This window comes from Engraulis encrasicolus, chromosome 3 (genome assembly GCF_034702125.1).
Source record: "Engraulis encrasicolus isolate BLACKSEA-1 chromosome 3, IST_EnEncr_1.0, whole genome shotgun sequence".
Taxonomy (NCBI): domain Eukaryota; kingdom Metazoa; phylum Chordata; class Actinopteri; order Clupeiformes; family Engraulidae; genus Engraulis; species Engraulis encrasicolus.
In genome coordinates, this window is record NC_085859.1 from 48,142,443 (window position 1) to 48,160,163 (window position 17,721).

At 42.9% G+C, this 17,721-nt stretch overlaps 1 protein-coding gene across 2 annotated transcripts in view; it reads right to left on the reverse strand.

Moving 5' to 3' along the window:
• Positions 1–11,316, reverse strand: part of smarca2 (SWI/SNF related, matrix associated, actin dependent regulator of chromatin, subfamily a, member 2) — an 87,879-nt gene extending 76,563 nt beyond the window's left edge. For both annotated transcript variants that reach the window (XM_063195560.1, XM_063195559.1), the window contains exons 1-4: positions 11,194–11,316; positions 9,655–9,907; positions 9,233–9,347; positions 7,405–7,782 (exon numbers count right to left, since the gene is read on the reverse strand). In XM_063195560.1, coding sequence (XP_063051630.1) covers positions 7,405–7,782; positions 9,233–9,347; positions 9,655–9,882 — 721 coding nt within the window. In that variant the 5' untranslated portion in view covers positions 9,883–9,907; positions 11,194–11,316. The remainder of the gene's footprint in view (positions 1–7,404; positions 7,783–9,232; positions 9,348–9,654; positions 9,908–11,193) is intronic.
• Positions 11,317–17,721: the final 6,405 nt, after the last annotated feature.

Sequence of the window (17,721 nt, forward strand, 5' to 3'; positions counted from 1 at the left end):
AACTTTCTCATGGCACTGTAAGACTCTGACAAATATTAAAGCAGTGCCTGCGGCCCCATAGCACTAAGAGGCTATCATACTAAGCATGTCTGGGGAAATCCTGACTGCTGAAGCCAACTAAATTACCATAAGTACGAGGACCATTGAAGAAGATCATTTCTATGACCTCAATCAGGTGGGCTTTCAGGATAGATTAGTGCATTTCTTTCTGTGATCTGTGATATCGACTTTTGAGGGCTAACACAAAAAAAGATTACAGCAACATCAAAATCGAACTGGCTTAATTGAAATTGAGTAGTGTTCAACACTACACTGTATGCGTTTGAATAGCCTTTTTAGCTTCTATAATCACATCACACATTTACAGCAAAACACACACACACACACACACACACACACACACACACACACACACACACACACACACACACACACACACACACACACACACACACACACACACACTGAGATGACTAAAATGGCCAGACCAGGCCAGAGATTCCTGTCTCCCAATTCAGCTGAATTTGTTAATACAGAACAGTAAGCCAGTGTTTCCCATACATTAAGGAAACTATGGCGCACCGGAAATCGTTTTTGAAATCTTAAAAAAAAAAAACAGAAATTGTTTAAAAAAATTAATAAATAAATAAATAAAAATTAAAAAATTAAAATAAATAAATAATAATTTATATATATATATATATATATATATATATATATATATATATATATATATATATATATATATATAATCTATTTATTTATTTATTTATTTATATATATATATATATTTTTTTTTAAACAATTTCTGTTTTTTTTTTAGGATTTCAAAAACGATTTCCTTCGCATTTTCCTCCTGGAGTAAATACATCCTATAGAGCAGTGATTCTCAAACTATGGGCTGCGGCGGTATTTTAGGTGGGCCACAAGAGGACGGAAGAAAAAAAAATCTCATTATCAATATCCTTTGCCCACATGTTGGTCAGATAATCACACAAGTTGTTTAGTGACCTTATGTCTTGTGTGCGTCCAGAAACGTGAGTACACTTCCTTAGTTGGTGTTTTTATGTGTTATGGAGTACTAGCCTATTAGGCAGGATATGTTTAAACATTGTGTCATTTCAATCGCGGATGTAATATTTTTACCGCAAATTATTTAGCGCGAGTTACCCGACCGCGAGGTACAGTGTTGCATTTTGTATCTGCCGACATGATATGGTGTATTTTCATGCTTATGGTGTTGATGTATGTGTAAAAAGTATATTTGTAATAATTTTGTAGTCGATTGTGAGGAGAAACATTGCCATTTTGACTTGCTACAGTAGGCTATTAAACTACCGGTATTAAATGTAGCATTTAGTATTTAGCTCACTTCTCTGAGCTTTCTCTGAGCTGTGAATGCTGGCTTGTTTCTTGTCAATTTCATATTCAGTATTTAGGAGTCATTTTGTCCTTTATCATTTGTTTCTATGCACACACATGCATATAAATATTTGTAATAACTGATTAATCAGAACATTATATTAGGCCTATATTATATTATATTATATTATATTATATTATATTATATTATATTATATTATATCGGGCCAAATGGTTTGGTGGGCCCCAGAATTTTTTCACATTTCAAAGTGGGCCTTGGTGGTCTGAAGTTTGAGAATAGCTGCTATAGAGAAAACCATGAGTGCATGAAAGACAGAGGGATCAAAAGTCTAGTCAAGTTGTTGTAGTTAACTTGGGTTTGGGAGCAATAAAAAAAACCTTCACAGAAGGGACAGTTGGGAAGAATTTACTGACACTCCCCAGGCTTTTTTTTACAGTTGTATGATAATGAGTTAGGCGACAGGCCTTCATTGACACAGCAGAGGAGACTTTGGGCTGCATAGAGAAATTAATGTGTAATGAATGTGAAAATAGACAAATGTGAAATATGTTGTTCAGCCCTTTTACTGGGAGGAATTTAGAAAAACTGGCCCTGTGACCAGCACCCCTCATTTCATGTAGAATGTATACGCAGGCGTGTGTGGGGGAAAATGCATAGCCTAGCTATTAATCTCTTAGACCCTTTTGGTCTGTGCGTTAACAATTTCACAGTGCTCCTAAATTCTTATCTGTGCTCCTATTTATTTATTTTCCTTGCATAGACCCCTGCATGAGGGAGTGACGAATGAAAAGTGTGTTGCAAACAGAAATTATTCACTGTACTGCAATTTTTATATAAATGGCAATGTACTTCTATACATGTCATGGGTAAAATTGTATTGGGTAAAATGTAATTTCTCAAAACATTAATGGCTGAAATGTAGGCCTATTGTTTCTCCATGCGGCAATGTCATACTTTACTCATTGTTTTGCATTTACGCCGTGTGAATCCCCCCCCCCCCCCAGTAAGAATGGCCCGGCTGCCCCCATAGTTTCCAAACTTTCTGTGGGAAACACTGTGGCCTGAGGTGTATGAGACTTTTTCTTAATGTTTCTTTGTAAAAAGTGCCTTGTTGAAAGAAATGTTTCAAAATAATACACAATTCCAAACATTAAAGCAAAAAAATGTCACTAAACTACATGCTCGCTGTTTTGATTTAAGTCTGCCACCTTTTAGTAGCGACTCGAGTGTGTAATAACTTGTGTACATTTATAATGATGTGTAATTGATAAATTATTATAAATGATGTGCTGAGGATTTAGCTGAGCCTCTTCATCACCTTTTTAATAGGAGTCTACAAGAAGGCAAGGTCCCTATCTTGTGGAAAACTTCATGCCTGGTACCTGTTCCAAAAAAAAACCACCCCAAAGAACTTAATGATTACAGACCGTTTGCCCTCACCTCACACCTAATGAAAACTTTTGAACGAGTGCTGCTGCGCAACTTTCTCAAACCCCAGGTACGCCACTCACTGGATCCTCTGCAGTTCGCCTACCAAGAGAACGTGGGAGTGGAGGATGCTATCCTGTATCTTCTTCACAGGGTACACCCTCGCTTGGATAAGGGTGGCTGTGCTGCGAGAATCATGTTTTTAGACTTCTCCAGCGCATTTAAGACCATACAACCACTGCTGCTGAGAGATAAATTGGTGCGGATTGGATTGCAGCCTGGCCTGGTAACCCGGATCACTGATTACCTCACAGAGCGGCCCCAGTTTGTAAGGATGGGTGACATTACATCTGAGACAGTGATTAGCAGCACAGGAGCGCCACAAGGAACGGTGCTCTCCCCGGTCTTGTTCACCATGTATACAACTGACCTCAGCTACAATTCTGGGACATGCCACATGCAGAAGTTCTCAGAGGACACAACAATTGTTATTACAAACGCAAACATGAAAACACATCACTGCGCATTGTATGAAATGGTAACATGGACTTCACTATCATCACTTAGGAGGAAAAGCCATTTCCTCATTACCTCCGCCAGGAGGTTATGTGATCGCCCGATTTCTGTGTTATCATGTCTGTCCTTCTGTCCGTCTGTCCCTCTGTTCGTTCGCTGCTATTTCGTGGCCTGCCACAAGGTGGCCGAGGTGAATTGAGCAATGACAGGGCGCGCCTGTGAGGTGGATTGATGGACAGTGACCACACAGCCAGAATGTATTACGCGCGGATTTGCTGTGCCTACATGGCTGCGTAGCCACACCAAATGATATAGAATAGCCGATATGCCGACAATATGGCACACATATCGTCGCAGAGTTTATTGTTCTCCGAGTGTTTGCCCTGTCAACCAAATCATCGTTCGCGGAGTTAATTGCTCTCCGAGTGTTTCCCTGAAGTTTTTTCCTTGCCGTAACTGTACATCTTGTACCACCACACGCAGCAAGAAGACCAGCAAATTCATGTGCCATGTGTCGGGCAAAGAATATAACATCAACAAATTCATCACCTGCAGCTCTTCTTCTGTGATCTACTTACTATCATGCCCCTGCGGCCTACAATACATCGGCAAGACCAACAGGCAACTGAGGGTCCGCATAAATGAACACAGGAGCGCCATCTCCAGGAATGACCCAAAGTCACCCATTGCCAGACATTTCTCCACAGCACCACACACCACGGCCCAACTGCAATTCATTGGGATTGACCGTGTGACCCCCAGCCGCAGAAACCGTGCTGTGGAATCCAAATTATTACAATGTGAAGCCAAATGGATTTTTTATATGCAAACATTGTCTCCCAAGGGCCTCAATGAGGATTTGGACTTGACCTGTTTCCTATAATTGTTTTTTGCCTTGCTGAATCATGATTTTTTGAAATATAGACACAGCATGATACAAAAGTCTAATCTGTTTTGCTGTGATTATGATTGAGCACATGATCTACTGTTTTTTTAACTATTGTTAATCACTGTCATCTCTCCATACAGCAACTGAATCACCCATCATTGAATACGTGTCCTGATTGGCTATTCGTAACTGATTGCCTCCTGACTTCTGATGTCACTTCCTTTTTAAACCTCTGTGAATGTTTGTTCTGGTTTTTTTGCACTGAGGATGGGATCACCCGAAACGTTTGCACCTTTGTAAATACTGCACGGCATATTGTGAGATCATTAAAAACCCACTTTATTTGGGCATCTCTTTTCAAGTCTTTTTTGAGTGCGAGCTCCAGACTCTCTGACTTTGCATTGCTCCCTGAAGTTTACGAAGGTTGGAGATATTAACAACGGCTAACAGTGTTTAACAGTGAACAGACAGCGCCAAGGAGGGAAAGGTACCCAGTTCTCTACATGAAAGGATAAGGCGACAGTCACCACAAAGCCAAACAGAATGCACAGCGCGCGGATTTGCTGTGCCTGCATAAGCCATAGGTGCGTATAGTCAATAAATAGCACCCAAACAATGTAAATATGTAGGCTAATGACATGCATATCGTCACAACTTTCGCGGAGTTAATTGTTCTCAGAGTGTTTTCCATGTCAACCAAATCAGCTTTCTCTCGCCTGTTGAAGTTTGTAGCCCACGGAGGGAGGGAAAAAAATAGCTTAATAACGGTGAACAGTGTTGGCTATCAATGATGAACAGACAGCGCCAAGGAGGGAACGGTATCCAGTTCACTACATTTAAGGTTAATCAAAGCTTGTGTTTGACAGTGATACCAAATCGTTCTGAAATGACAAGGTGATCCCGTAGTCATATCATTCACTATACTATATTATGGATTGATATTAATAGCTGCGCTATTTAATATTGTGGCAAAACAATTATGTGATGAAAGGCATAATGCTTCCAATCATCAAAATGTTTATAACAACACAATGAATGAACAATGACACCAGGCTACAGTATAGCGATGGGATACAATATTCGGGCCTATAGCCTATGGCATGACCAATCACATTTGCCAATCACACAATGGCAGGTAAACTAATACCAAAGCTAACCAGGTGAGGTGACATAGGCTACACCTTAGCTAATAAAAGAGACACATAATTTGGTTAAAATTTAATGTTCACTTCTCTGAACACTGTAGGCCTAGCCTATAAATAGCCTAGGCATGCATGGATTACACCAGGACATGTCACAAATATTACAACCAAATTCGGCTTCCTTGGCGGAGGTTTGCACTCTCTGAGTGCATTTCTAGTTTTTATTGTGAAGGCATTGGTGGTAAATTGATGGTAAACTCCCATCATATATCAATTGTCTGGTGTCACGCCAAACCAGTTCCTATGGCACTAGGTCAGGAAATAAAATTATCTTAAATATTCCTACAGTACGTACTGAATTAGGTAAGACTTCTTTTAGTTCATATGCCCCACATGTTTGGAATAACCTCCAAAACACATTAAGCTTGGCATCTGTGCCCTCTGTAGAGAGTTTTAAAAATCTTTTAAAAACAACTTTAGTAGAGGAGTGTCACTGCTTTTAAACTCAGTTTTACAGAGGTTTTGTGTGTGTGTGTGTGTTTTTATGTCAGATTTTATTAGTTTGTTAGTTCTTACTGTTTAGTGCTTGATGGTCTTACTTGTTAGTCTTGTCCAGTGTCTATTTTGTTTGCCCCTATGTCTGATATGTCTCTTATCCTTACGTGTGCTTTTTTTTTTTTTTTTTTTTTAAATCTGTTTTTTATGTCATAATATGCATGTGCCTCCACTGTCTTAATGCCGTCTTGGCCAGGACTCCCTGGAAGAAGAGGTTTCTACCTCAATGGGACCTTCCTGGTGAAATAAAGGTCAAATAAAATGTAAAAAAATTGTGGGGTGTATAAGAGTGAAAGTGAAAAAAGTGAAAGCCCATTGGGAAACTCCAACTCCCATTGTCATTGTGACACAGCACTCCACAGCACACAAGTGAACACTGTACACTGCACACAACGAAATTGCATTTATGCCTCACCCGTGCAAGGGGGCAGCCCTCAGTGGCGCCCCATGGGGAGCAGTGCGGTGGGACGGTACCATGCTCAGGGTACCTCAGTCATGGAGGAGGATGGGGGAGAGCACTGGTTGATTACTCCCCCCACCAACCTGGCGGGTCGGGAGTCGAACCGGCAACCTCTGGGATGCAAGTCTGACGCCCTAACCGCTCACCCATGACTGCCAGAGACGGCCAGGAAGAGGAGTATAGGGGACTGTTTCTATTGGGGGAGAGAATGGGGAGACTGTCTGTACTTACAAGTACTTAGGAGCGCACCTCAACAATAAACTGGACTGGTCCACAAATTCAGATGCACTTTACAGGAAAGGCCAAAGCAGGCTCTATTTCCTCAGAAGGCTGAGGTCCTTTAATGTCTCCAGCCAACTTCTGCTTATGTTCTACCAGTCTGTCATGGCCGGCGTGCTCTTCTATGCTGTGACTTGCTGGGGACAAAACATTAGGAAGAGAGATGTGGGACGCCTTGACAGACTGGTGAGGAAGGCAGGGTCAGTGGTGGGCATGGAGCTGGAGACTCTCACCTCAACAGCTGAGAGCAGAGCCCTGAACAGACTGGACTGTATTATGGATAATCAGCTACACCCCCTTCACACCACCTTCACTAAGGACACTAAGAAGGGACACTAAGAAGGACATCATTGTTGGGGATTGGACTGCCTGAGATGCCAGAGCTGGCCCAGATCGGGAAACCTCTTGGCGTGTGTGTGTGTGTCTGTGTCTGTGTCTGTGTGTCTGTGTGTTTATTTATGTAGCTACTTGACACCTGAATTTCACCCTGGGAATCAATAAAGTTTCTCTACTCTACTCTAATCTACTCTAATTAGCATTCATGAGAATAATGTGAGATGAAATTTTCAGCTTGGAGTAGGCTTCACTCTTAAATATTTTGATTGTGAGGGTGCTGGCCCAAATGTTCAACTCAAATATTCAAGAAAGAAGCCGCACCTTGCGTGTTTCCGAAACGTGTTGTGCACTAAAAACACTATACTATACAGGTGCGGCGTCTTTCTCGAAAAAAAATATATGTTGAGGTGCCCACCTGGTTGGCGGCTGTAGGGCCCGGCGTTGGGTCCGGACACGGAGGGCTGCTGCATGGTGGGCAGGCTCCTCTTGCCCTGCACGGCCAGCTGCAGGTTCTCCGGCAGGGGCTGCCCGCGGCCCAGGATCTTGTAGGCCAGGATCTGGGCCCGCAGCTGCTGCAGCTGCACAGGGCTGAAGCAGGAGGGTGCGCGGCCCGGCTGCCCCATCGCCGCCGCCGCCTGAGGGTCCATGGGCATCATCGGGGGGCCACCCTGCTGCTGCTGCTGCTGCTGGGCACCACCAGGGGCCATCTGGGGAGGCGTGGGAACCCCGCTGGACATGGGGCTGGGCACGTGCTCAGAGACCCCCATGGGCGAGGGGTGGGGAGACATGTAGCCTGATGGGGGAGAGCGGAGGAGATGCACAGGGGATGGGGGGAGGAGACAAGGGAAGACGAGAGATAGACATTTTGACAATGATTACTTACAATCTCTGTTAACACTCCTGGTACTTGGAACTCTGTGAAACACTTTTTCAGTGCATTTTATGCCAATTCCCATCAACACCACATCAAACCGTGTACATGAAAAACACCAAAAGGGCCACATTATATTAGAATGGCAGACAAAAAAAGCCTTACGTTTCACTTACTTATCATCATTATAAACAGGTTAGTTACACACCATTATAATGCATAGAAGGTAAAATGGGTAAGATAAACACCACAAACAGCCTTTTCATGGGGATTGTATTGTATGTCACTGTCAGTTTAATGCAATGTAATGTAATGTGGTGTGATGTATGATGATGATGTGTGATGATTATTAACAACACTGGCAGCACTATAACTATGTAATAACAAACCTCTAAAATTAGCTCATTGGTTTTAAGAAGCTAAAAGATTCTTTCAAATCTCTTTGCATACCTGTACAACAGGATATTACCACAACCAATCAGCGCAATCAATAGGATGAGATATAAAATTCACTTCATAGTGATTGGTTAGTCAATCTTAGGAGTGTCAATACGAAAAACCTTATAGTTTGTCATCCCGCCCCTCCCGACAGTGACTTACTTTACAGCTGCTGCTAAGGGACGAAACATTTCTCTCTTTTTTTTAAAGATATTTTTTTGGTGTTTTTAACTTTATTTATGACAGTACAGTGAAGATGGTGACAAGAAGCGAGTGGGGAGAGAGAGACGGGGAAGGGCTGGCAAAGGACCCGGGCCGGGAATCGAACCCGGGTCGGCCGCATAGTAGATGAGTGCCCTACCGTTAGGCCACGGTAGGGCCGCAACGCTACATTTCTAGGATATTACAGAGGAGGGCAGTCATGGGTAAGCGGTTAGGGCGTCAGACTTGTAGCCCAAAGATTGCCTGTTTGACTCCCAAACTGCCAGGTTGGTGGGGGGAGTAATTAACCAGTGCTCTCCCCCATCATCCTCCATGACTGAGGTACCCTGAGCATCATGGTACCGTCCCGTCGCAGTGATCCCTTGGGGCGCCATTGGGGGCTGCCCCCTTGCGCGGGTGAGGCATAAATACAAATTCATTGCATGCAGTGTGCACTTGCTGTGCAGTGTGCAGTGGAATGCTGTGTCTCAATAACAGTTACTACGTTTACATGACGTTTTTAATTCCGAATTAATCATTCAAAATGTAATAGTTCTGTCAAGTTTACTTTGATCTTTCATTTAATTCCGAATTGTGACGTGTTAACATGACGTTTTCAAAGCGGAATTAAGCTTTATTCAGAATTAAAGTGAGTAAATTCTGAATTAAATGTCTCATGTAAAGGTAGGCATTGGGAGTTGGAGTTTCCCTGGTGGGCTTCCAGAAGACTCACCTTGGCTGTGCTGATCCATGGGGCTCTGAGGGGGGCCCATGCCACTGTGGAGGGTCCTCATGCCCACGTTCTTCATCTGCCCGAAGTGCATCTCCTCCCCCATCCCCTCCATGGGCTAGCCAGATCAGGAGGTTGGAAGTAAAGAAACAAGCGCCAAGCATCAACAACCATTCCCTTGCTGTATTTGATTGGGTCGCCAAAGCAATCTATAAACTGCATGATATTATTATCAATTATAAATGATCCGTTTTCTGTGTGTGTCTGTCACCTGACGAGCTGACCATTCTGACTTGTGTTCATTACCTTCTATACTTTTTTGCCATTGCCAACAAGCACTGCTAATATCAAGCTACAGTATCTATAGCAATCATAAATGCCCTTTACCAAGTGTGTTGCGAAATCAGATGATGATGATGCCATACCTTATGCATTTGATGCATTCCCTCCGGGGGATAATCTCCAGGCCCCTGACTCTGCATGCTATGGGGTCCGCTGGGAGGCCCCGGGCTGGGGCCCATCATGCTGTGCACTGACCCGGGAGAGGGGCCTGGGCCGGGACTAGGGCCCAAGATAGGGCCAGGAGACATGCCGGGGCCCGGGGAAGGTCCAGGGTGGGACATGCCACCAGATGGGTCTGTGGGTGTGGACATGTACTTGCTGGAACCGTTTGACCTACTGAAAGAATGAGATTCATACAGGATGGGTTTATTCAGCTCTGTTCACATTTCAGAATCAAAGGGTTTATTGGTATTTGGGCATATTGATCGTTCCATACTTCTAAAACTGGTAATGCTGTGGGTTCCTGGATATGGAATAAGGTTCAATTGTCTGTAGCCTAATCCAAGACGCATTCAACCCGTTAAGACATAATATAAATGTGCTACCTGCTACCATAATGACAATGACCAAGTCGTGGTGCATTACTTAGGACCCCGTGTTATGTAACAGTAGTGTAGTACCTACTAGTTGACTTTTCAATGACTATTACAGCGTTCGTCTACTGGTGGAACGGCGTATCCGGCAGTTCATGTATACAAATGCAGTAGCGCAATTTGCATAAATGACAGCTGACACACCCCTTAGTTGACCCATGTCAACATCTGTCAAGTAGACTCGACGCGTCCAAGAAAGCGCAACGCAAACGAGTTGTTTTCGGAACAATAGAACCTACCCTAACTACACAAACAATGATTTACAGGTTACAAAAGGATCTACTTGCCTTCGAGCCCTGAATGAAGTTTCGCCTGCAAAAATCGTAACTCAATCCTGCAAACTTTGACTAACAGCGTAGAGTTTTTGAAAGCAACAACGTTTAACCGAGGAACAACGTGTTCACAAAAGCATTTCTCAACTAACTTCCCTAAAGTAACACTACTATTGATTGGATCATGCCTCGGTTCTTCCTCAACTCGCTGCCCCGTTTTTATACAACTTCAGCCGCAGGCTTTCCGAGCGCTGTTTACGCCCATTCTGGTGGAAACTGGAAGCGCCATTGCAGTTCGTCCGAATAAACCCAAAGTTTCGCAACTGTAGCCTACTCCTTTAGACTAACGACCAACTCATGCCATCGCGGATACGTTATAGAATAAACTGTACAATGCAAGTGCCATTTGTTCTTTTTCTTCTACCCAAAAAGACTGGCTCATGTCAAAGTTTCATGTCAGCACTAGAGCATGTCCAATGTTTGGGCTGCCTGCCTCTGCTAGCGTTACTGTAAGCTAGCTAGTTAGCTCTACCATAGCAACAGTTAATGTAAGTTATTATGGTGGCTATCACAGGCTCCTGCTAAGTTATGTTAGCTTCGTGGCTAGCTAACACAAACACGCCTATGGCAGCGTTAAACCATCTACAGGTAACTTACTACATAGAAACCGTTAGTTTTTAATAATAAATGTCAACAATATAAGACCTTTGCACATTATTTACTAATAAAATGCATATTCAATTTAGACCAAATTTACCTTTCCTGAGAAAATTATCGACTTAGAAACCTCAGATCATAATTTGCTCTTCAAATATGACTGCTGCCCTCAGATGATCTCCTCCCCCTCTGTTTTGCTGACATGTTCAAGTTTGGGTTTTTTGGTGTATCTATTTCTGATTTGTTAAAAGGGCAGGAAATACTTTCCATATCGCAACACTATTGGTTGAGAAGTACATCTATTTCAATGTTGTTCTGTTGGGGCCTCAGTGAACGAGCTCCGAATCTCCTGGAACAGTTGTTGGCAGATTGTCTGCACGAGAGGTTTGCTAGTCACTCGCTTGGATATGAAAACGCACTTGACACACGCACACAACACCGTTGTTATCACGCAATGCGTGTAATCTCAAAGCCCCTTTTCAGTCTTTGAAGACAGAGTTGTATTTATATAACGCATGACATAGAACTGGCTGTTCTGCCCTAATCTACACAGTTTACATAAATTAGCCTAGTTCTAGGCCTATACGGGATCTCTGACAGCAGGCCAGGAACTGTCCCTGGTTTAGGACTAGAACTAGGCCTACATGGTTTAAAATAGTCTGATTCGAAAGAACAATCTGCCAAATGCTGCGCACTTCAGATTTCTCACCTCGCCGCCAACGCAGACAGGGTGGAACTCGACAAGAACACTAGATGGCACCAGAGGCTTTAGAAACAAAATATCGAGGAGCATCAGCGGTAGGTGAGAAATTGAAATGTGAATTTGTTTAAGCAATACTTACGCAAACTCCCAAAAAATGATTGAATGACAAGAGCTAAAATTTGCATGGTGTAGATAATACAGCATTTACTCAAAAGCTATTATAAACACATACCTGGATACATTTGCATCAGCTGATACAAAAACCGTCACATTGACGCAGCTGCACAAAATTGCTACAACGTAAACAAACTATAACACTATGCATTCATGGATATTTTGTAACTCTGGGTGCCAACAGAGGCCTAAATCTCTTTGTAGTCATCGAGGGCTATTCTGGTCATTTATTTACACTTAGTTTTTTTAGGCTGATCTTATTGTTTTCTTATTCTATGTGTTTTAATTTGTATTTTATATTATTTATTCTTTTTTTAATATAATGTTTGAACAAAATACATTACAACTCCGAGGTCTTTAGGTCACTAAAAATGAACAGTTTTATGTAGGCTCCAGGACAAATGTAGAAAATTGCCTTTAAGGACCTATTTCAAATCAATTTCATCTGAAACTGTTGCTGTTGTGTGTTTCCTTTCACGTCCTAAAATGGTGTCACCTGATCATTTCCCTACAGTAGGCCTTCTACTGCCCCCACCTGTGCGATTGTATCAGTGGATAAAGAGTTGTTTATAAAGGAGTCGGTGTTGGAATGACGTATAATGGAGTGGTGGTAGTTGCCCTTATCAAGCAAAGCATTCACCAGCCAACCACAGCACGGCTGACCTTTCTCTTGCAGGTGTGTGCTCCTTACTCATACTTTTGACAGAATCAGTGCCTCTGCATGTACCTACCTAAATCACACTCGCACACCATTTAACACTTCTGAGGACGACTGCATTCATTTTGCATTCTTTTTTTGCCTTTATTTTGAGTATACCTTTTTGGGACTAAAATAACAGGGAACCTAGATCACAGGAAAATCTGATTGAATAAATGTATATAGTTTGTAAAGTAAAATGGGCTTCATCTGTTATCTGTTTTATCATTTTAGTCATTGCACGCAAAGAGCAGATATTGAGTGTGTGGAGGCAGACTGCATTGTTGTCAGATATTTTAAAATGACAAGGATCATGTCCACAGACGGTTTTTTGATGGTGCTTCACCAGAATCATGTGACAAGGGACAAACTTACAGGAATGGCAATGAATGAAAATTTGACTAAGCCCTAGCAGAAGTAAACAAAGCACCTCGTGCCGATACCATCCTGACAGAGCTCCTCAAACTATTCTCTTCTTTCCTGCTCCTTTCAGCTGGGATGTGCGTCTGGTTCCGGAATGTAAATACAAGCAAATAAAAAAGCCCTAATTGATGTAAGCGGTCAAAACCACCACTTCAGATTTATTTAACAGGAAAGGCCTCAGCAGAGATTGTTTGATAGGAAAACGACGAGTGGTTGTGGTTATCACCAACCTTGAAACCCATGTCTCCCTGAACTAAACCACCGTGAAAGTATTTAAAATCTAATTCACAACATTAAAATATTGGCACTGACATATCTGTGTTAAGTGTAAATACTGTGCTCATCAGTGTGTGCGTTATATGTTTGGAATAACTTCTCAATTTTCATGACTTTCAAAACCTGCAATAAATGTATCCTGTGAAATAGCCCCACTCATTCCCTTGGCAATAATAGGCTACATTTTATTTATAAATGATAACGACCACATATACGTAATCATTTCTTTTGTGAAAATGTGCTTCATGCAAATGAAGCAAAGTGTTATGTAGTGACATGTCAGGGCAGTGAGGACTGCAGTGCCATTATTTTCCTGGTCTATGTGTATGAAAGTGTTTGTACAGTAGCTGGGTTTATTTAATTAGCGGAAGAATGGTGCCATCCAGGTGCCTTCAGTATTGAGCTTACCGTGTGTACTTAGTTTTTGTGCGTTCCTAAGTGTGATAAAATAGAGTGCATTTCCTTCTACATTGCACATGCAAACATAGCTCTGTTTATTTTAAGTAAACGTGTGGTTTTTCATGCAGCCAGGTCTAGGTGGAAGTTCATGACTTTTATATTTAAATATGTGATTTAAAAGGCTTTTGTTATTTAATATACCCGCTGTTCCATTACAGACTTAAAATGCATGTCAGTTTATCTCGGTCTTTCACAAGTGATCTCACTTAATTTGTCTGCTATGGATAGTATATTTGTCGTAGCCCGCCACAACTCGATTTACACATGATCACATGTCTCTGATTGCGATATGACAGCATTATTTGGTGTATGTATGAGTTCTGGCAACCTTGCTATCAGCGCAAGTCCCCCCCAACGAATCACAGTGCATTAGCCCCAAAATTCACTTCCTTTTATAATCTTGTAAAGGCCAGCTATATATGTCGGCTCCGCTCGCCGTGCCGAAACTGAAGACACAAAGTCACCTTGTGGGGCATCCAGGCGCTTGACTTGTGCCTCTCAGAGGTGTCTGGCTGGGCCACCTCCACACAATAAAGGGCCTCCTCAAGGCCTCCCCTGCGGCCCATCCTGCTCCTCCTCAGACCCTGCCTGCCGGCCCGCCCGCCCGCCTGCCTGTCTGTCTGTTTCATCCCACAGACAGGGACGGATTATGATTCCATGGGCCCCTGGGCCAGACAACAAGAAAGCCCCCCCTCAATGGGTGCTGCTAGTTTACAAAACTATTCAAGGTTTTAGGCCATGTGTGAGAGTCTATTTTGTCAGGGGTGGGGAGTTGTCCCCTGAGAATAGTAAAAAATAAAAATAAAAGTGTGATTTTTAGGCAATATGATGAGAATGCAAATATAGAGGATAGAGCTTTGGGGCCCCCATAACTCGGGATTAATAAATGTGACTCTACTCTACTCTTCTGCCCCTGGGTCTGGGCCCAGTAGGACCGTGCAGTAATCTGACCCTGCCCACGGAGGACACACCACCCCCCACCCCCCCAGCCCCACCGTCTTTATCATTTATCTCCCTCCTCTCCTCCTTGTGTCCTCCTCTTGAAAGGAAAAACTCGGCTTGATTTACGGGCAGGTGTGGCACTGCCCTCCATCACTTAACCCCCTTTATTCTCCACACACACACACACACACACACACACACATGCACACACACATACACACACACACACACACACACGTAACCCCCTTTATTCTCCACACACACACACACAAACACACACGCACACGCACACGCACACACACACACACACACACACACACACACACACACACACACGGAGTCTCTCTTCACCCCTCTGGTTTTTGGTGTGCCGGTACTCAATTTGCAAGCAGCAAGCTTTAAGCAGCCTCCAGGGAGCACTCCCCAGGCCCCTTCTGAAGCGGGCGGCAGCAGCAGCGGCGGCTGGAAATCTTTTTCCAAGATGGTGCTGCTGCCGCTGCCTGGGATTCCTGAGGGGGTCACGTCCAAAGGGCCGGCGGAGAGGAAGTGCTGTCACGGACGCTCCCTTTGTAGTTGCCTTTGTTGCAGGTGCCCTGCCACTCAGCATTATGCTCCACCGCGTCTCCGCTCCGCTCGGCCCCCGTTATCGCAACCTGCCGCACATCTGCTGCCGAGGAGGAGTACCGTAGAGCTGCTGTTGAGAGAGACAGCCCAGCCCCACACTGCCACCACCCGCCACTGCGCTCTAGTGTAGTGTAGGGCCATTAACACTCACTCGCACCATAGATGGATTTCACTTCAGGGACACAGAGAGAGAAATATCACTGGAAATAATATTTCTGCCCAATGACTTTTTTGCCTTTTTGTAATCCAATCTGCAGTAGTGTAGAGAGCTAGAATAAATATGTTGTCGGGTAATAAAGTGTCAAGTGCACTGTGGAAAGCAGTAGCTTAATTTTATACTCGGGGAACACAGTTGGCTTATTCTTGACATCTGCATTCAGTTATGTTTGGGGGGTTAACATAAGAGTGCAAAAAAAAAAAATCTCAAGCTCCATTCCTGCTTCCTGTTGTAATCCAGTGAGAAATATCACCACGATGAGGATTTAATCTGGGGGAGATCCCCCCCCCCCTAAAAAAAGGCCCTCTGTACATCCTATCTTGTATCAAGCCATCTCTGGCAAGTGTTAACGCTCAATGTGTTTTGAAGTTGTCACACTGGATGCCTTGGGCTCTGGGCAGCATGGTTGCCAGATTGGGCGGTTACCCGCCCAATTGGGCTACTTGGGATGGCCGTCTGTGGGTAAAAACGGGAAAAATAGGCCATTTGACGTTTTTTGAAAGCCGTTTTGTGCCCATAGAAACCATTGCAATTTGTTGAAATTGGGCGGAATTTAGCGCATTTTGGCGGTTTTTGAGAACCTTTTGGGCAGGTTTTGATCAGACAAATCTGGCAACACTGCTGGGCAGATGATGTCAGCTGAATACCTACCCACCATGAGCGGAGGGGAACCATCTGTAAGCCATTAAAGCCACTTCATCTTAACGCCATCATTCTTCATCCACTCAGCAGCAACACCATTGCTCTGACAGGGCAACAGTGTGGCAACCAGCTTTTTCTACGTCTACGTCTGTGTGTGTGTGTGTGTGTGTGTGTGTGTGTGTGTGTGTGTGTGTGTGTGTGTGTGTGTGTGCGTGTGAGTGTGTTTGTGTGTCTGCTGTGGTAGTGGTGGTGGTGTGTGTGTGTGTGTGTGTGTGTGTGTGTGTGTGTGTGTGTGTGTGTGTGTGTGTGTGTGTGGTGCTGGTGGTGTGTGTGTGAGTGTGCGCGCGTGTGCTTTGGTGTGTGTGTGTGTGCCCATATTACTGGACACCCAGATTTTTTTTAACATGACGCATCAATTTGTCCTCTTTCATAATTTGTCTTATAGCACTGTGTCACTGCTTTATATTTTGGGGGGAAAAGACAGAAAAAAACCACATTCCAACACGCTCATTGAGATGATTAAAGTCACACTGACCATTTTTTTAATGTATTTTTTTTTATTGTCAGCACTGACTATTGTCAGTGCTCCAGTAGGTTGCTGTGCAGTCTGCACACATCACACGAGAATTTCGAGAAGTATCGAAGCTTGTTCCACATCAAGTGTTGTGGACAAGATAACTGATCCACATGAGCCAATAATTTTTGCACATTACATGAATATAAATATTACATTACACTCTATTTGTATTCATGTTAGAACCATCAGTTAGGGAGAATGTTAAATAAAGAACTGAAACTTTATATTTTGTACTTTCTGATATTGGTCTTATAATTCTTATCATGTAAATAAATAGGTCTAAGACGTAAAGATGCCTAAAAATAACAATGAGCATCTAAATATCAATACATGGTGTGTATAGAAAATATATATTATATACAATATACAAATTTAAACAAACCACTTGATATATTTTTTTATCATAAGCTGCTGATAAAATATGATAGCAAAAGTTTTGTGTAAAATTCATTTGGGTTCTGCAGGTAATTTGATTTGTGAGAATTATTTGAATGTAAGCCTATGTCATGACTTGCCAAGCATCTTACAGTAACACTATTACAGCTTCATTATGTTGAATAATGCAAATGATTAGGCTATTGATGTGCCTGAACAGGCTGCTTTGGGATTCCGGAAAGGAACGTTGATTCCTGCAAAAGTTGGAAAATGCAACAACCATGCATCTGACAAAAAGTTGATATGTTCCACTTTCCATTATTAATGAATTTATTTTATAAAACAGGATGACAAAGAGATAGGATGGAGATAATAATCACGTCTTTTTAATCAACTGAAGTTAAAGTCATCTTCGTTGTGTCTTGTGGTGTAAAAGTGTTATGACAAAAAAAAGTTAGTCATGATGACAAACAAATAAGTCAAAAACATCATGAAGTCATCAGACCATGAGGAATGGTA